Source organism: Meles meles, chromosome 11 (assembly GCF_922984935.1).
Source record: "Meles meles chromosome 11, mMelMel3.1 paternal haplotype, whole genome shotgun sequence".
NCBI classification, from domain to species: Eukaryota; Metazoa; Chordata; class Mammalia; order Carnivora; family Mustelidae; genus Meles; species Meles meles.
The window spans coordinates 13991837-14012516 of NC_060076.1; the positions used below are offsets into that span (position 1 = coordinate 13991837).

Consider the following 20680-nt stretch of genomic DNA (forward strand, 5'->3'; position numbering starts at 1 on the left):
TCAAGTAACTCCCAACCTGTCCTTGCTCAAGATAATTTAAGGCAAAAGATATCCTTTCCATGGTTATGACTTCTAAAAGCAGCTAATAACAAGAGAAATAAATGGTTTCTCTGTTTGGAAATATAATAAAAGTGGAATTCAACATGAAGGGATGCAAGTACTTAATTTAAACCTGCAAGCTTAATATATAATCAGCCTTTCCTTTTGTCTCAAAGATTTGTTTTCAACAGCGCTGTGATACGACTGCCCTCTGGTGGCCACTTACTATGTTTTCACAGTCCTTACGTTTCCCTTTTCTAGTCTTTTTCTAGACCTTGTGTTTTAGATGAACCAGATTTTAAAGTAACCTTTTTGTGATAAAATATATTGGGGAAAAACACTTTGGAAAACAGTTCCACAATGTGTATTGCAGTCTTCAGAATATCTCCTTGATCCAGTAATTTTGTTTCCAGAAATCTGAGGAAATAATTCTAAATTCATGAAAAGCTTTGTGTTCAAAGCAGCTTACTAAAGTGGTAGTTATAATTCTAAAAATTAGACAACCCTATTTCTATCAACAGAGAATGAAGCCAATTATGTGACCGAGGCAGTACGTGGTTAAGAGCACAGCAAGTACAATCTTGTCTTTACTGTGGCCAAATTACGTAGCCTGTTTCTTCGTGTAGAAATGCAGATAATAACAGTAACTGTCTAATGGGTTGTTATGACGATTCTGTGCAATATTTTTTATAAAATCTTTAACAGAGTACCTGGCTTATTATGAGTAATCAATAAATAGCAACTATTAAGTTGTCATTAAAATTTTTAAAGAGTGGTATATATAACAACATGAGAGGGTGAAAAAAGCAGGGTGTGAAATGACATGGCCATATAGTTAGACTATTTGAAAAGCAAAACTTAAACTTCTATACATAAGGAAAGTTTTCCAGGAAAAGTATTCAAAATCTTAGTCACATATTTCTTATGGTGATTTTTTTCCTTCTACTCTCCTGTATTTTCTAGGTTTTCTTTATTGAGTATATATTTACTCTAAAATGGAGGTGGGGAGGCTATTATTTTTTCAAACTAGAACTTTATGTTCACATGGTGTATTTCTTCTTCTTTTTTTTTTTTTTAGAAGATTTATTTATTTTTGTTCCTCTTGGGGCACCTGGGCGGCTCAGTTGGTTAAGCATCCCACTCTTGGTTTCAGCTCAGGTTATGATCTTAGGATCCTGGGATCAAGACCTGTGTCGTTCTCCATGCTCAGTGGGGAAGATACTTAAGGATTCTTTCCCTCTCCCTCTGCACCTCCCCACACTGCGTGTGTGCTCTTTCTCTCTTTCTCTCTAAAGTAAATAAATAAATCTTACATGTTTGTCTTCTCCTCTTATACTGTCCCCTAAATGATCTCATTCAGTCCCCTGGATTTAATTTAAAATGCCATCTACGTCTGTGCTCACTACCAGATTTATATTTCTCCCTTGATCTTTACACTCGAAGATCTAATAGTACATTGGACATCTTCATCTGAATGTCTCAACTGGCATCAAAACCCGAAAGATATCCAGAACAATTCTTTATTTTACCCTGCAAACCAAGCCTGCCTTACTCCTCGTGTTCTTCATTTTGGTGATTGACACCATTCAGCCAGTTGCGCAGTCCAAAGCCTAGAAGTCATATTTGGTTCCTTTCTTTAACTCACTGCAAATAACCAATCCCTTGGCAAATTCTATTAGCCCATCACTCAAAATACACCATGAATCTGACCACTGTTTATGACCTTTGTTACTGTCATCCTTGTTCAAGCCCCTGTCATCTCTGAACTACTGTGACACTCTCTGATCTCATCTCATCTCTCTGCTTCCTCTCGTCCTCTCACCCGAGAGCTCCACCCCACCACAGTTCAGGCTCCACAGAACAACCAGAGTGATCTTTTTAAAATGTAAAACCACATCGTGTCATTCTGGTGCTTAAACCTTTGGATGGCTTCCTATCCCTCCTGGAGTAAAATTCAGACTTCTTTCTACAGCCCGCATGACTTTACATTTTGTGGCCCCTGCCTTTCTCTCTGACCTTATCTTCTATTACTCTCCCTTGTTCACTTGGGCTTGGCTTTCTCTCTTTTTGACAGTTAAAATTTGCCTTCTCCTCTATAGGGAAGATCAGGCATTTCTTCCCACAACAAAGCACATTGCTGTATTTCTGACAGGTTTATATATAAATTATGAAATGACAAAATAAATAAGGACAAGTCTTTTTACAGGTGGCGATTTATGTTTTCAAAGCGTTACATTGAATTTGGTTGGAAAGGAGCCCCACATTCTTTTCTTTGACTGGTTGCCTTCCTGGTTACCCCTACCAGGTTGGTTTGCTGCCTAGCCAGCAAGCATGAGATCATCTTCAGGAAACACTCACTTCTTTTCTTTCTTTCTTTCTTTTTTTTAAATTGGTAATCCGCTCCTTTGGCCATCTTTCAACAAAGAGAATGCGAATTTTAAGTCAGTATTATTGTATTTTGGGAGGTTACCAGAAAAGTATAATAAAATTAAAATTCAGCTAAATTTTACATATCTTTTATCATAAAAGAGAGACCCTCAACTTTTAGATTTTAATGGGAACTTAGATTTCATCCAGTGCAGCTTTCTTAATTTATAGATGAGGAAATTGAAACATAAAGAGAAAACATTTGTCTTATGGAATAGTTTTTCACTCTTTGAGATACTCATGTTACATTAAATCATTAGTCCAAGAATTATCCCACTTTTCAGTTTAGAGAAATGAGAGTCAGAGAAACTATTTCCTGAAGGTTTCATACTGGTAAGAGGTTTCATTGGGAGTGGAACTCAGATCTGACATTAAAAACCAGGTTCCTTATGCTCTCTTGCCTCCTCAAGAGGAACTGTAAGCTGTTAGAAAGGCAAATCCACACCATCAGTTCCTACGGGATGTCGGTTTGAAAGGATATGATCTTTATTTTTATTATAAAAACATTTCCTCCAAGTTTCTCCTGAAATGTTTTAAACTTGCTTACATTCTTGAAATATTTTTGTAATATGCATGTGATCGTTTATAGTATATTAGTTTTGTAATCAGGAAAAAAAATCAAGACAGCAACAAAAAAAGGATACATGCAGACCAGATACTTGAAAATTAGAGGGGAGAAACCAAAAGGACTGTTGCCCTCACAGCTACTGTTAGCACTCTGCTGTATTTATGTCTATCTGTCGTAATTTATTACTTTTTTTGCTCTGTGGCTGTGTTCCAGGTGCATACTTTTTTTGAAGCAGTGTCGAGTTATGAGTCTTATTATTAGACTTGTTTTCATCTTACCTTTTGAGTAAAGTTTTCATCTTTCCTTTTGAGACAATTTATTTACCACATAGGGTTATTTTTTTCTCATTGACTTCTCATTGTAGGGAATGGCATAAAACTAACAGAAATAAATTCTTCTGGAAAATGTTTAATTGTTATAAATTTTATAATTTCTAAAAAAATTTATATTCTAATATAAATGGTTTAAGAGAACAGAATGATATTGTGATAAGTGCCAAGGCTTGAGATTTTATCTAAAATAGTAAAAAGCCCCCAGACAATAAGCATGTAAGCCCAATAGCATGCTAGAAGCAAGATATTAACATTATATGTATTTACCATTTTTTAAAAATATTTTATTTATTTATTTGACAGAGAGAAAGCGATCACAAGTAGGCAGAGAGGCAGACAGAGAGAGAGGAGGAAGCAGGCTCCCTGCTGAGCAGAGAGCCCAACGCGGGACTTGATCCCAGGACCCTGGGATCTTGACCCGAGCCGAAGGCAGAGGCTTTAACCCACTGAGCCACCCAGGTGCCCCTGTATTTATCATTTTTAAATAAGAATAGTGATATGACCTGTTCTTGCCCCATTAGTCACATGCAAATGGCATGTTATTGGAACACATCTTTCCTCAAACATCCATATTCTGTCAGAGGACTATTAACATATTTTGAAAGTTCAGGACTTTATCAGAACTTGTTTTCTTAAAAATTATTTCCGTTGCACATTTTTAATAAGGGGTGAGCAGGTGGCTACATTTTATACATAATGCAGGTTTTGATTTTTCCTAACTGCAGAACACTTTAACATTTCAGATTATCTTAACTGTTGGGGCGCCTGGGTGGCTCAGTTGGTTGAGTGTCCAACTCTTGATTTTGGCTCAGGTCATGATCTCAGGGTTGTGAGATGGAGCCCTGTGTTGGGCTCCTTGGTGGGCATGGAACCTGCTTAAGATTCTCTCTCTCCCTTTCCCTCGACCTCTCCTCCTCCTCCCTAAACAAACAACAAACAAAAGATTATGTGTTATTTGTAGAGCCAAAATCCACAGTTTGCAGTTTCTTAGTATGTATTTTTCAGCTATTTTTATTGTCACAAAGATACATAGCTAAAGAGGAATCAGGATATAAGATCTGGAAAGGTATCAGTACCTCATGTGTTTATCACCGTATGAGAATATACTACCACTTTGTTATATATGTGAAAATTATCATTAACTCTAGCAGGCCTTGAAAAGTTACAGGACAACACATGGCTGGCTCAGCCAGCAGAGCAGGCGACTCTCAGTCTTGGGGTCATGAGTTCAGGCTCCATGTTGGGTGTAGAGATTACTTAGAAATAAAATCTTTAAAAAATTATATGATTGAAAGCAACATTTGCATGCAAGTTTGATTCAGTTCAAAGTTAATTATTTAGGTAATAAGCTTTTGAACCTGTCTTTCCCCATCTGTTCATGAAGTTTGGGGGAATTCTGTTGTAATCACTTAAGAATTTAGATGTGCCATGTGTGTTAATAACATTGTCATTATTTGGCTTTTCAAATTTTGATCCAGTTGTCACACCATTTTATTTCACAACCTCAGTCTCTCTCTCCTTTTTTTGGTAAATATTTTACTCATAGTGAAAAGAAATCAAATACAACTGTTTATGAATAGTTTTAGTAGTGAATGGTTTTTGACTTATCATGTGAATTTTCATTGTCTTAGGTTTCTATGTCATATTTTCTCCCTTATTCCTATAATGGCACTTAGAAGAGTCCCTGTGCATCTCTGTGGCCCCTCGCAGAAGGGATGTTAATTACACTGCACTTTTTCATCTGTTTGCAGACACTGTGCTGCTTCAGTGCCAGGACAGTATCTTCACTAATAGGGTATCAGAGGAGGATTACTGCAAAACACATCACTTTGCTGTTCCTCCTTCCTTTTCATTTTCTCTACTAATTGGTTTTTTTTCAAGTTTTTTTAAAAGTTTTTTTTCAAGTTTTTTTAAAAAAGATTATTTTTTTATTTGACAGAGAGCAAGATCACAAGTAGGCAGAGAGGCAGGCAGAGAGAGAAGGGGAAGCAGGCTCCCCACCGAGCAGAGATCCCGATGCGGGGCTCGATCCCAGGACCCTGAGATCATGACCTGAGCCGAAGGCAATGGTTTAGCCCACTGAGCCACCCAGGCACCCCATTTTTAAAAAATTTTTTTTTATTTACTTTTTTTTAGTAATCTCTACACCCAGCGTGGGGCTCAAACTCATGACCCCAAGATTAAGAGTCACACATTCTACAGACTGAGACAGCCAGGTACTCCTATTAATTAATTGTTTTTACTTTGATCTTGAATTTTTTAAATATAACAATGTATGGAGAATAAAATAATGCATACTCATGTACCTACATCTAGAATTAATAAATATTAACATTTTGGTATTTTGCCTAATATTTATACATATTATATATAGTTACATATTTGAAATAGCAAATTTGAAATACAGTTGGATTCCTCTCTTTTTTCCCCTAGTTTTGTTTTTCTCCTTACCTCCACAAAGATAAGCAGAACATAAAATTCCCCTATACCTCCTCAGTCCACATTTAATTTTTACTGCGTATCAATATGTATGTATCCATTTACCTAGTATATTCTGTATCCATTTGCTAAGAATTGTTTAATATGTTTTTTTAAAATTTATTTATTTGACAGAGATCACAAGTAGGCAGAGAGACAGGCAGAGAGAGAGGGGGAAGCAGGCTCCCCACCGAGCAGAGATCCCGATGTGGGGCTCAATCCCAGGACCCTGGGATCATGACCTGAGCTGAAGGCAGAGGCTTTAACCCACTGAGCCACCCAGGTGCCCCAGTATGTTTTTTTCAATTTCACACGATAAAGAAGTACTCTCCATCTGTTTTTTATCATTCTGTAATTGGCTTTTTTCAACCAACATCATTTTCAAGATTCGTGCATATTCATACATATAGGTCTAGTTCACCTATTTAACTATAGTATCCAAACTAGGAAAATAGTATGTCATTTATTATTTTTTTAAGTAGGTCTTTAGGTTGTTTTTATTTTTAATTTGAAAAAAAGCTGGCCTGCTTTCCATATGTAGTTAACCATCAACCCAGGCTTAGTGCTCTCTACTCATGTAACCAGCCTTTCCCTAGAGTTTACAATCTAGAAGGGGACACAGACCTCACAGATGTGGCCAATGTAGAAATAAGATGGGGTAGAAACTGAACTCTATCTAATTCCTGTCAGATGACTTCTTCCGGTGAACTCAAAATGTCTTTTGGTCACAGGTATAATTTATTTACAGTTATTGTTCTTTTAGAGTAAATCTTTAACTTCTTAAAATAATTTGCTTCTTTTAGGTGCTTGTTTAAACTGCCAGGAAAATAGCAAGGGGGATCACTGTGAAGAATGCAAAGAAGGTTTTTATCTGAGTCCTGGTGCCACGAAAGAGTGTCTTCGCTGCCCTTGTTCAGCAGTGACATCAACAGGCAGCTGTGTCATAAGTAAGGCCTTCCTCAAATTATTCATTTTCAGAGGAAAAACCAGGCAATCAGCTATCAGTTCCTCTCAAGTGTGTTGAAAAGTGAAGTTCTGGGAGAAGAGGAGTGAGAATAGTGTGAGAGGAGGTGAAGGGGCATGATAAAAACAGCAAAGGTTTTTCTTTCTAGGGATTTGCAGCCAAATCCAAATACATATATGAAATGAGACTTGCAGGAGAGATGAGGAAGTTTTGTTAAAGTCATGATTAGTCCATCTGTCAGGACTAAAGAAGCAATAAAAAAATCACGAGTATCTCATCATTACAATTATTCATATTCCTTATGTAAGCATATTTCTTCTGTTCTCTACCTGGGTGGGTCCCCATCATTTTTACAATAAACGGGATAATTAAGAATTAAGAAATAAGCTATAGATGATTAGTCTCTTTACGTTTGAGAGGAGATAGTAGGGAGGGTTTAAAAACCATTTTGAGTACTAGTAGGGTTTTTTAGTTGTTGTTGTTGTATTTGTAATTGTAGCCTGGGGCTGTGCTGAATTACTTTGGTGTTCTCTCACTTTTAGAATTGGGTAAAGTGGAACCCGAGTGTGTCCAGTGTAAAGATGGTTACACAGGCCAGAACTGCAACATGTGTGACTACGGCTACTACAATTCTGACAGCATCTGCACCCCGTGCCAGTGTCATGGCCACGTGGACCCAAGGACAACTCCAAAGATCTGTAAGCCCGAGAGCGGTGAATGCATCAACTGCCTCCATAACACCACTGGGTTTTGGTGTGAGAACTGCCTCGAAGGCTATGTCCGAGACCTCGAGGGAAGTTGCATCAAGAAAGGTAAAACTTCACCTAAGGTGGTACGTTTAATATCTCAGCCTAGCAGTGAAAAGTTCAGGACAACTACCTTTAGCTTTATAAAACCTTCCGATCCCACCAGAGGAGTTTTCTGGAAATAGATTTTGATAGATATTTGCCCAAAGGGATCTCCTTCTTTTCTTGCTCCTCCCCTGCTGCTCCAAAGTCAACTCCAGAAATCTGAGGCCCATGACAAAGTCATTGCAGGGTTCCCACATTTTCTCTTCATCTATTTTCATTTTTATGTTACTAATTTAAAAGTCCTATCATTTCTTTTATCCTTTCCTTCCTATATTCTCATCACTCCCAGGGACCATCAAAGGTCTTTGGAAGTAGGGACCTATAATCTGGTTAGAAGTTGCAGCTGAGAAACAAGAGTCCACCGTGGCTTCTGCCCTCACTTTGTGCTTGAGTTTTCCCATGGATGGTGAAGGAAAGAGGAAAGAGTAATAATATTCCTTTTGACTTTTAAAAGAAAAAGTTACTCATATGGCGAAATGTTTCTTGCAGGGAAGGTCCATAAAGGTTTAGATAAAAATTGATGATTAGAGATTCAGGATGAGTTAGAGATATTCAAGCTTTATTGGGTCACAGAGCGATTAGACCATGCTCTTCTAGAAACCACTCTTTGATATCCTGACAGATGCTGAATACTGGGCTGATGGTCTGTGGCAAGTGTCGTCCCTCTGCCATTTTCTTGATATCCTTATTCTGTTGTGATCAAGACTAAAAGACAGAGCTAGAATGCTGTCACTAGCCTGGAGGGCTAGTGACATTTGGAGGCATGCTTCGTTCAGACTTAGCTGATAGGACCATGATGATTTTTTTTTAGTTACTAGATAATGTAAAAAAAAAAATGCCTCTTTTGGCGACAGATTAATGTGTCTGACTGTGGTGATGAATTAGAATGACAACAGCAGCATTTTATCAAGTGCCTAGGATGCGCCGAGCCCTGGGAACGTTCTACGCAGTAATGCTCCATAGCACACTGTCTCAGCTAACCCTCCCAGGAACTGCGCGAAGTAGGTATTATCGTTCCCATTTTACAGATGAGGAGCCTCAGTGTTAACAAGATTCACGTACTCATCTGTCGTCACACAGATCTACTTGATTCCAAAGCCTTTTTTTGGTATTTCTACTGGCTGTGTCACATTAGCACTTTAATAATGAAATCATCTATGATCTCCACAGAGGAAGAATTACTACACATATGATTAAAGGAAGGCTGTGTTTTCTCTTGGCTGACATCAGCTTTGGACATTTAAATTGTGTTTTTCAGAAGTGACTAGAAATACAATTTTCCTTATTCCGTTTTTGCCTCTTTTGAAGAGAATTTCACCCTTATGAAATGCCATCAGACATGTTGAACTTATTTTAGTTCAAATGATTGCCTTTTCATCCCTGTCACTTTTACCCAAGTGACTCAGGACTCAATAATGATATATTTACTGTTTGCAGGAATCTCTATGAATCTACCCAAGAATCAAGAAGGATAGGAAACTCCAACATCAGAATTTCCCCAAAGACTTAATATTATACATTATGGAGAACAGCCATGGAATGTAATAATCTAGCTTTCTAGACCTTGATTCTTTTCACTATATTTCTTTAAAAATTATTTTTAACTTGCATTACCTTAAAGCAGAATATCATGTCAACATCCCATATCAACTTCCACTCCCATGTGTATTTCTTTTATTGTTTCTTAAAACTAGATAATTTTGTCTTTTACATTTCATTCTCTGTTTTTATTTTCAGAAGTTATTGTTCCAACACCTGAAGGTTCTACCATTTTGGTTTCCAATGCCTCTTTGACCACATCAGTGCCCACCCCTGTTATAAATAGTACATTTACCCCCACAACCCTGCAGACTATCTTTTCAGTAAGCTCTGCTGAAAACAGCACATCAGCGTTAGCTGATGTCTCATGGACCCAGTTTAACATCATCATCTTGACAGTCATCATCATTGTGGTGGTGCTGCTGATGGGCTTTGTGGGGGCTGTCTATATGTACCGGGAGTACCAAAACCGGAAACTCAATGCCCCCTTTTGGACCATCGAGCTAAAAGAAGACAATATCAGTTTCAGCAGCTACCATGACAGCATTCCCAATGCAGATGTGTCAGGACTCTTGGAAGATGATGGTAATGAAGTGGCTCCCAACGGGCAACTGACCCTGACGACTCCTATACATAACTACAAAGCCTAAGGAGCTAGACCCGTTGTCTGGATTGTTAGACCACAGTGCTCACTAAGACTGCATCAGCTCCTGGGCCAGACGAGGCCTGGGTAGAGTTTGCAAAGGCATAGAGAGCATCTGAAATTTTCAGGTACAAATTTGTAATGCACTTAGCCCATAACTCTTAATTTCCCCCATGAAGATCTGAAGCAGTCACTGTCAATAAGGACTTGTAGTAAAGTATATTTTTGTACCAAACTACATGGGAGTAGAGAAAGGCTGAATCTCGCAGCGCAGCCCACATCTACTTTGACCTCCGAATGGACTCCTGGGGAAGTGTTCACCAAACCAGCGGAAATAGGATGGAAGTGGAGAGGGAAGGACTGCCCGAAGACTTCATCTCCATTCCTGAGACACCTTTTTTAAAAAGGAGAGTCAGGGATGATATTCCTTTTACTGTGCTAAAAGACATCACCGAAGAAAGTTTAATGTCTGGGCCATATCACAATAAACAATCTCAATTGTTTCTAAAATAAGGACAGAAGAGTCTCAAGAAGATCTTTAGAAAGGCTGATTTTTCCTTCCTACATTCTTGCTCGATGATAGGATCAAAGCACAGGATAAACTTCTAATGGTAGAAAGATGAAGGCAACATCTGGGAGCAGGAAGCTGATGGTCCTCCTTAGGGCTCAATGTAAATGGTAAATTGTCTAAAAATAAGGCCTCTTCCTGCCTCTAGAGAAATAAGGTGTATATAGTTAATGTAGCATATCTGGTCAACATTGTATTTGTATCTATTTGTAAAAAAAAATCATGTCATATTTTATCATCTAGAATTTATTTGTACAGCAGTTAATGGTGTTGTAAAAAGAAAATATGGGATTGGTTAAAATAGCATAACATAGATGGCAATATTGCTAGAGCTGGGACTCTGGTGACCATCAGTCATTTTTAGTCCCTCTTTGGACACTGTTGAAATTTATAAGAGGTTGAATGTTTCTAACTTTTCTTTCCCTTTCTCAGTCTCAAAGTAGAGTTCTGTGTTCTCTGACTTACTATGGATACAAGCAATAGATTTTTTAAGTCATTGATTATGAAGCTGGGACAGAGACTGCACTCTCCAAAGGACTCCCCCAATTAGACGTTAACCAGTCTGCATATTTTACATAGATTAATGTAGAACATATCCTCATGAAAAAAGAAAGCCTCTAAATGTAAAAGATAGTCTTCCAAAGGAATTAGAAATATTTTAGTTCCAAAAGGAAAGCCATCCTATCACTTAAGATCCCCGTTTTCATGCCTGTGAAATATTTATATTCTTCCTCCATCCTTCTCCCAAAATTACATTCTACATTTGAAAGCTTATCACCCAGATGCCAGGTACACACCAGATGAGGTGTGTACCATGTTCCTACAGAGCTACAGTTCTGCTATCTTCTTGTCCGGTTAGACGGTAGCTCTGGAGGTGGGTGGGTACAGTTACACCCTTGCTTTCAGACACAGTTTTTCCCTAGAGGCCACGTACTGTTGTTCTCATCTGTTATGATACTGACTGTGGGTTAAGCAAGCCAGGAAAAGCAGCAAGAAGTCAAATACGATATTTATTAGAAACAGCAAACTGTCAAATGGTTAGAAAAAAAGCAAAGATTTATTAGATCAGACCTAGGAAATCCAAGTTGACAGCCTTGCCTAACTCCCCCCCGAGAAAAACCTGGAATTTGGTCATCCCTCTATAGGACACCCCTAAGTTTTCTCAGGTTTTAAAGATGATGTTCTGGAGGAAGGACAGACAGATAATTGACTTCTGGTAACCTGGGGTGCTCTGAATATTTGGCCATTGCTCATGAGAGTAGAGGTTAGTGACATTACATTGTGTTAAAATCCGTGAATGTTGCTGGAGCCCTTTGCAATTCACAAAGCACCTTTCTATATATGTGTCCTCTGTTCCTCATCATAGCCCCCTGAGGAAGTAATTATTGTCCCCATTTTATAGATGAGGTTAAATGTCTTGTTCAAGGCTATACTGTATGTCATTATCAGGCTTGGGATCAGGCCTCCTAACTGAAGCACACATTCTCTCAAGTTTATGCCAATGCAGAAACCGCCTAGCCACAGACAAAGAAGGCTGGGGGGAAGAGTCCTGTCTGTGACTGTTTCGAACTTCTGTGGTACAGTCCACGACCATACAGCTGGGAAGGATATTGTGAAAAGGACACAGGAGGTTTACTATCTGAAGCTAATATTGGTGAAAACAATCTACAAAGAAAACAGAACTACCAGTTTGTCCTTCATTAAAGTGAACTAATCCTCCCAAGCAACAGGGGGGAATGTGCTTTCCCCAGCAGCTGCCACCTATGCACGTACAGACTGGGCACTGCACGATTCAAGAAGTGTGTAAACTGACGCACCTGCCTCTCTCCCAGATCACTGCCCCCCCCACCCCCACAACATGACGGATTGGGGTGGTAAGGAAAAAACATTTGTTAAGTAGATGTTAACCCAATAGAGAAAGCATGAGTGTTTGTCGGGGTCTAAAAGCCAAAACCAAATAGTCCAGATTCTGGCCATATAGAGATTTTTTGGAAACAGACCTTAAGAGATATTGCAAACATTGAATCACAAGGAATATTAACCTCTAAGTACTTATTAACAGCTCCTAGGTCATGTTCTTAATTCTTTCCAGTAGAAAAAAAATTAAGGTCTTAAAATTTGTTTTAAACAATATTCTTTAGTGTCCCCTGCTTTTTGCTGGGGGAATTATTTTGCTCTAGAATTTAAATCAATCATGAAGTGATCTACCAGCAAAATCAGGCTAGGAAACTAGTAGGGAATATGCATTACACAATATTCATTCCTCTCAAAGCAGGATCCCCATGAACTATGGTGTTCAGCACTGGCATCCCACCTGTCGTTTAGAGAGATAACATTGGAAGAATTTTTAAATAAGGATTAGAGGTGTGTTTATTTTCAAATAAGGCGAGTGTGAATCTTACTGATAAATGACAGATACTGCTATTAGGTGATAATTATATCTTCATTCATTTTCATAAACCCTGATGCATTTCTGACAGATTGCCCTGGGTAGTGTTTTATCTATGTCTATCCTCTCTTATTTTCCCCTCCTTCCCTGCCCCACCAAGCTCCCTGGTGTCTTTTATTAATGGAATTTCTCCAGGTATAGAGAAAAATGTTAATAAAAACTAAAGCTCACTTATACAAGAGCCTATGGATTTGATGTGTTTCTACTCTTAGGGGTACCTGCATTTGAAGAGAGAACAGAGCAGATGTGGGATGGGGAGAGAGAGATCTGGGGGGAGAGGATTTGTCCAAGTGTCCAATTACATGTCTGCTCTCTAGCCCTAACATCCCCCAGAAAATCGGTCAGTAAAGCAATACTCAGTGCCCCACTAGTTCGTTTCGGTCAGCCAGTGCCTTTGGACATTTAGCCCTGCTCGTGCTGTTTTGGAGGCAGAGAGCTAAAGCAATAGTACGTCTTCCTAAGAGCCTCAGTTGGGACAAGGTTATTAGATCATTCACCTCGGTCCTCCATTTTTTGTAGGACACACGGTGAACATAACAGCACTGGTAATGAGCATCCCCTAGTTCTTATACTTTGAGGTGTGTGGTAGGAGTTGAATCTACGCATCAAGGAAAGCTCTCCGACAGAAAGTTCAGAGAAGTAAAAAGCAACCCAGTGTAACCTGTCAGAGCAGGGAAAGCATTTCTGGCCTCATCCACAAAGAACTTTTGGTCCGTTATGACCTTGGACAGTATGGGGTTTGAGAACCAACAGGAGTTTGGTGTGTGCAGGGGAGTGACAGAAGGTTAGCGACAATCCTCTTTAAACCTGAGCCAGCGACTATGCTGAGCGAGAAGCAGGAAGAGCGCACCGGTTCATCCGAAGATGTCAACGTCACATGGACAAAGGTTATGGATCGTTAAGGTGGCAGTGGTTGAAGGATGCTTTTCCAAAGGCATCTGGGAGTCTCTCTTACTCGTTCCTTCTGCGTATGCGGTCGCCGCAGCGGGGGGTGACAACGCAAGCGACATTAGCCCAGAGCCGATGGTCCGCAGCTGAGTTCTCGTGCCAGGCACACGCACTCTGTCCCGCATTACATGTCAACCCGAGCGATTAGGGAATGTTTCTGAACCATTAAACTCATCTGTATGTCACTAAAATTCTAACACAAACTTTAAAAACGTGTCTCCTACATATGCTGTACTAGACTTCATGATGCATTTCTAAATTTGTGTATGATTTGAATATATGAAAAGAATTTATACAAGAGTGTTATTTAAAATTATTAAAAAAATAAATGTATATAATTTGTACCTATTGTAGATTTGTGGCTTTACTTTTTTTTATGTGGTCAGAGTTGTTGGAAGTATGTGAGTATATGTCACAGAGCATTTATTTTCAAACCACTTCATGAAAATCTTTGAGCCCTTCATTTATTGACCATACTTTTTGTTTTCATTTCCTTTGAATAATGTTTTTCCACTTAGGATAAAAAGTGCTGTAAGATTCCCTCACTTAGAACAAAACAAAACACCCTGAAGGGAGGAAAAAAAGCATTTATTAACCTATATTCTTGTTTGTGCTTTTGCCTGTCCCCTGTGAGATTCACTGGGATTTCCATGAAAAATTTAAAGAAAAAACTTGTTTCTTTTGAATTTCTTTTTCATACATATGAAAAATTTCCTTCCTTTAGTATAAATCTGATGGGAACCATGTTCTATGTGTTTATTAGACTTGCAATGGAGTACATCTTTTTATTATTTTGAGATACCCCTGAAGATCCTGTATTTTGACAAAGCTCACTGGTGTTTAATGGGATGCCATCCAGAAATCCAAGGGGTACTTTGAAAAAAAAAAAAAGAAAAAGAAAAAGTAACTCTGGCCTTCCTTTGTGCTGAGAGCTTTATAAACTTCGCCTGGCTTATTCAACTTCAGTCGGTTGATATTTAAACTTCAAAACCCTGTTTCTCCTTTCTTTTCTAGTCACACCAGAAAACAATCCCACCTTGTATTTTTGTACAAGTGGTTCTATACATGTAGGTCTCAATGTATATGATTTGGGTATTATTTTGAGGAAATGGAATAAACATGGAAAAAATCTAACCGAACAAATTAAAATTTCAAAAGAAAGGAAATGTATGTACAATCTTAGCACACAAAGAGGAAATAGTAACAAAAATATTACTTTTATAGTATTGTATTCATGCTTTGGATGAAAGTCTATTGAAGACCCTTATTAGGTTATTAAAACTGGATATATTCCTTTTCCATAGGAGTATATGGGGCATATGTTTTACAAAAATTCCACATCGTCTATTATAATTAAACTAGTGACTTCAAAGTAACAATTATGTTTAGTTACATTTAAAAAGTGAGGCTAAATTCAAAACAACAAAATGATTTTCATGAGATGATAGCATCAGAAGTGTTAACTGACAGGCTGGAAAGAGGTTATTTTAAGTGAATGTTAAAAAGACAGTTTCACATGTAAGTTAGCTTTTCAAGACAATTTTGTGAAGAAATTATTGTCATACTTAATGTACTGGCTTTCTGATACTTCCACTTAAAAAATGAAAGCCATCAGACTTAAATGTGTTGTTTGTATTAAAAGTACTTTTTAAACCTTAGATGTTGAGCACTGAATTTTCAGACAGTTGTACAAAAAAACAGGCAAAATATTTTCCTCTGTGTTTAATAAGAGTAGGTTTAGGGTAATAAAGGAAGTGTTTTGGAGGAAATCTTTTGCGGTTTCTGTTGTCAGACCAACAGCTACAGTATTCTATGTCTATGTTGTTTTCTTAATCTCACTCTCAAATAAGGAAGAGTCTCAGCCCTTCCTTACATTCATTACTATTCTAACCCAACTATATTTGACTCATGTATGACTTCCTATAGGTGCCACGTTATATGATGCCTTTCTCCCTTTGCTGGTACAGTTTCTATCTATAACATCCCTGAGAATGTTTATGCACTCCTCCCAACTCCTTGGTAAAGGAAAGTTGATCAATCCTTAATTTGTATGTCTGCTTTGCCTAATGAATAGCTCTCTTATTGCACATGTTTTATTGGAAATACTTGTAACTTTATGTCTTCCCCAGTAGACTCTACACTCCTTGAAGCGAGGAATGTTTATTCTTCTATCTCTAATATCTGGCATGGCGCTGGCACATTGTAGATGCTCAGTAAATTGTGGTTTGAAACAAAAGTTACTTGACAGATACAAGAGTTGGTATGAGAACTTAATTGGCGAAGTGTAAGAAATATTCATAGGCCAGGCAGTGTATCTTCTTTAATAGAGATGTTAGCACATGTACTTCAGAGGGTCTGTGAAACTCTTTAAGTGGCATTCCGCTTTGTTTGTGAATACAAATAACTTGTGTGTGTGTGTGTGTGTGTGTGCGTGCACGTGCACACGTGTGTGCTTTTTTGGAGGAACGGGCCATACCCATAATCATAGTCTCTAAAGGATTTCCTATGCCCACAGGATTAACAACTACTTGGATGGTGATTACTCTGTGCACTTCAGTAGTAAAAACCTTCCCATCGAATGGTAATCAATACAGCCTGATTCAAGAAATCCACTTCTGAATGCCTCATAAGGAAATGACCTAAAAAGCAGAAAATTCTGTGCAAAAGAAAAAAAATCCCCAGAGTGTGTATAAAGGTTAAAAAAAATGGGGACAAACTCTGGATGGTCAAAAACAGAGATGTGGCTTAGCACAGGCACTTGTTTAGATAAAATACAATTATTGAAAAGAATTAGGAAGAATGACTAAAAACAGAATCAAGGTTTAGTGAAGAAAAACAGGGCATTTTGCAGCTGTGCATGAAATTCCTCCTTCTTGTATACAGTTAGATAAACTCTGATGTATATGCACCAGGACCCACATTTCAAATTCTTCACTGCAGCATCATTTGCTATAGCAAAACAATCAGAAACACCCCAAGAATCTTAGAAGAATGGATACATTATCATGTATCCAAATACTTGACCAGAATTTTATGCAGTAGTCAAAAACAAATGAATTATAGCTATATATAAATATGGATGACTCTCAGAAATGTAATGCTGAGGGAAAAAAAGGCAAGCCATAGAGAGCATATACAATATAATTTCTTTTCTATAATGTTCCAAAATGGGAAATAGAATATATTGTTTAAAAATACATACATCTATGAGAAAACTATAAAGAAAAAGAAGAGAATGATTACTATAAAAGTAAGATAACTTTGGAAAAGAGAAGGGGATGCACAGATTATCTCAAAGGTACTAGTAATGTTCTTAAGAAGTGTGAGTTTACGTGGGCTTTTTAATGTATTCTTTTTTTAGTACTGTGTGTATACACTCAAGCACACACACATAGTCTGGTATATGTGTCACATTTCACAGCAAAAATTTTCAATAGGATATAAACCTGTGACTATAACTTGATTTCAACTATGTTGAAAAATAATACAGAAAATGTTTGGAAGGTAGTACCATCACTTGTGATACCTGTACAAAAACTACAATGTTCCTACTGATACCACAGAAATACAAACGATTCTAAGAGACTACTATGAACAATTATATGCCAACAAATTGGACAACCTAGAAGAAATGAATAAATTTCTAGAAACATGGAATCTACCAAGACAGAATCATGAAGAAATAGGAAATCTGAACAACCCGATTACTAGCAAGGAGATTGAATCTGTAATCAAAAACATTTCATCAAACAAAAGTCCGGGTGAATTCTGTCAAGCATTCAAAGGAGAATTAATACCAATCCTTCTCAAGCTCTTCCAAAAAGCACTAGAAGGGGAGCTCTTCCAAACACATGTTATGAGGCCAGCATTACCTCGATACCAAAACTAGAAAAGGATGCCACAAGAAGAGAAAATTACAGGCTTATATCCCTGATGAAGGTAGACACAAAAATTCTCAACAAAATATTAGCAAACTGAATTCAACACTATATTGAAAGAATCATACACCATGATCGAATGGGATTTATTCCAGGGATGCAAGGATGGCTCAACATTCACAAATCAGGCAATGGGATAGACCAGATTAACAAAATGAAGTATAAAAACCATGTGATCAAATGGTCACCTGCCGGCTCAATCACTAGAGCATGTGACTCTTGATCTTCGGGTTATGAGTTCCAGGCTCATGTTGGATATAAAGATTACTTTAAGAAATGTTTTTAAAATCATGTGATCATCTCGATAGATGCAGAGAAAACATTTGCCAAAATTCAACATCTATTTATGATAAAAACTCTCAACAAATTGGGTATAGAGGGAAACTACCTTGACATAGTTAGGGCCATATATGACAGATGTGCATCTATACCACACTCAATGGTGAAAAGCTGAAAGCTTTTTCTATAAGACCAGGAACAGGACAAGGATGTCCACTCTTGCCACTTTTATTTAACATAGCATAGTATTGGAAGTCCTAGCCAGAGCAATTAGGCAAGAAAAATAAATAAAACCTATCCAAATTGGAAAGAAAGAAATGAAACAGTCACCATTTGCAGATGGCATCATATTATATATAGAAAACCCTAGAGACTCCACTAAAAAAACCAAACCAAACCAAAACAAAAAACTGTTAGAACCAATAAACAAATTCGATAAAGTTGCAGGATAGAAAATCAACATACAGAAATCTGTTGCATTTCTTTTTTTTTTTAAAGATTTTATTTATTTAAGAAAGGTCTCAAGTACACAACCTAACCCTAAACCTAAAGGACTTGGAGAAAGAACAAGAGAGAAACCCTAAACCCAGCAGGAGAAGAGAAATCGTAAAGATCAGAGCAGAAATCAATGAAATAGAAACCAAAAAAATAATAGAACAAATCAACGCAACTAGGAGCTGGTTCTTTGAAAGAATTAATAAGATTGATAAACCCCTGGCCAGACTTATCAAAAAGAAAAGAGAAAGGACCCAAATAAATAAAATCATGAATGAAAAAGGAGAGATCACAACTAACACCAAAGACATACAGACAATTATAAGAACATACTATGAGCAACTCTACGCCAACAAATTGGACAATCTGGAAGAAATGGATGCATTCCTAGAGACATATAAACTACCACAACTGAACCAGGAAGAAACAGAAAACCTGAACAGGCCCATAACCAGTAAGGAGATTGAAACAGTCATCAAAAATCTCCAAACAAACAAAAGCCCAGGGCCAGATGGCTTCCCAGGGGAATTCTACCAAACATTTAAAGAAGAACTAATTCCTATTCTCCTAAAACTGTTCCAAAAAATAGAAATGGAAGGAAAACTTCCAAACTCATTTTATGAGGCCAGCATCACCTTGATCCCAAAACCAGACAAGTATTCCACCAAAAAAGAGAACTACAAACCAATATCCTTAATGAACACAGATGCAAAAATTCTCACCAAAATACTCGCCAATAGGATTCAACAGTACATTAAAAGGATTATTCACCACGATCAAGTGGGATTTATTCCAGGGCTGCAGGGTTGGTTCAACATCCGCAAATCAATCAATGTGATAGAACACATTAATAAAAGAAAGAACAAGAACCATATGATACTCTCCATAGATGCTGAAAAAGCATTTGACAAAGTACAGCATCCCTTCCTGATCAAAACTCTTCAAAGTGTAGGGATAGAGGGCACATACCTCAATATTATCAAAGCCATCTATGAAAAACCCACCGCAAATATCATTCTCAATGGAGAAAAACTGAAAGCTTTTCCGCTAAGGTCAGGAACACGGCAGGGATGTCCATTATCACCACTGCTATTCAACATAGTACTAGAAATCCTAGCCTCAGCAATCAGACAACAAAAGGAAATTAAAGGCATCCAAATCAGCAAAGAGCAGATGATATGATACTATATGTGGAAAACCCAAAAGACTCCACTCTGAAACTGCTAGAACTTGTACAGGAATTCAGTAAAGTGTCAGGATATAAAATCAATGCACAGAAATCAGTTGCATTTCTGTACACCAACAACAAGACAGGAGAAAGAGAAATTAAGGAGTCAATCCCATTTACAATTGCATCCAAAACTATAAGATACCTAGGAATAAACCTAACCAAAAAGGCTAAGAATCTATATGCAGAAAGCTATAAAGTACTCATGAAAGAAATTGAGGAAGACACAAAGAAATGGAAAAATGTTCCATGCTCCTTGATTGGAAGAATAAATATTGTGAAAATGTCTATGCTACCTAAAGCAATCTACACATTTAATGCAATCCCTATCAAAATACCATCCATTTTTTTCAAAGAAATGGAACAAATAATCCTCAAATTTATATGGAACCAGAAAAGACCTCCAATAGCCAAAGGAATATTGAAAAACAAAGCCACAGTTGGTGGCATCACAATTCCAGACATCAAGCTCTATTACAAAGCTGTCATCATGAAGACAGCATGATACTGGCACAAAAACAGACACATAGATCAATGGAACAGAATAGAGAGCACAGAAATAGACCCTCAACTCTATGGTCAACTAATCTTCGACAAAGCAGGAAAGAATGTCCAATGGAAAAAAGACAGCCTCTTCAATAAATGGTGCTGGGAAAATTGGACAGCCACATGCTGAAAAATGAAATTGGACCACTTCCTTACACCACACACGAAAATAGACTCAAAATGGATGAAGGACCTCAATGTGAGAAAGGAATCCATCAAAATCCTTGAGGAGAACGCAGGCAGCAACGTCTTTGACCTCAGCCACAGCAACATCTTCCTAGGAACATCGCCAAAGCCAAGGGAAGTAAGGGCAAAAATGAACTATTGGGACTTCATCAAGATCAAAAGCTTTTGCACAGCAAAGGAAACAGTTAACAAAACCAAAAGA

General features: G+C 37.7%; 1 protein-coding gene across 1 annotated transcript in view; it reads left to right on the top strand.

Annotated features, from left to right (window-relative positions):
- The window catches only part of MEGF9 (multiple EGF like domains 9), an 85570-nt gene extending 71415 nt beyond the window's left edge, over window positions 1–14155 (top strand). Inside the window, exons 4-6 of the mRNA XM_046023451.1 lie at window positions 6648–6791; window positions 7351–7620; window positions 9397–14155. Coding sequence (XP_045879407.1) covers window positions 6648–6791; window positions 7351–7620; window positions 9397–9848 — 866 coding nt within the window. The 3' untranslated portion in view covers window positions 9849–14155. The remainder of the gene's footprint in view (window positions 1–6647; window positions 6792–7350; window positions 7621–9396) is intronic.
- The last annotated feature ends 6525 nt before the right edge of the window (window positions 14156–20680 follow it).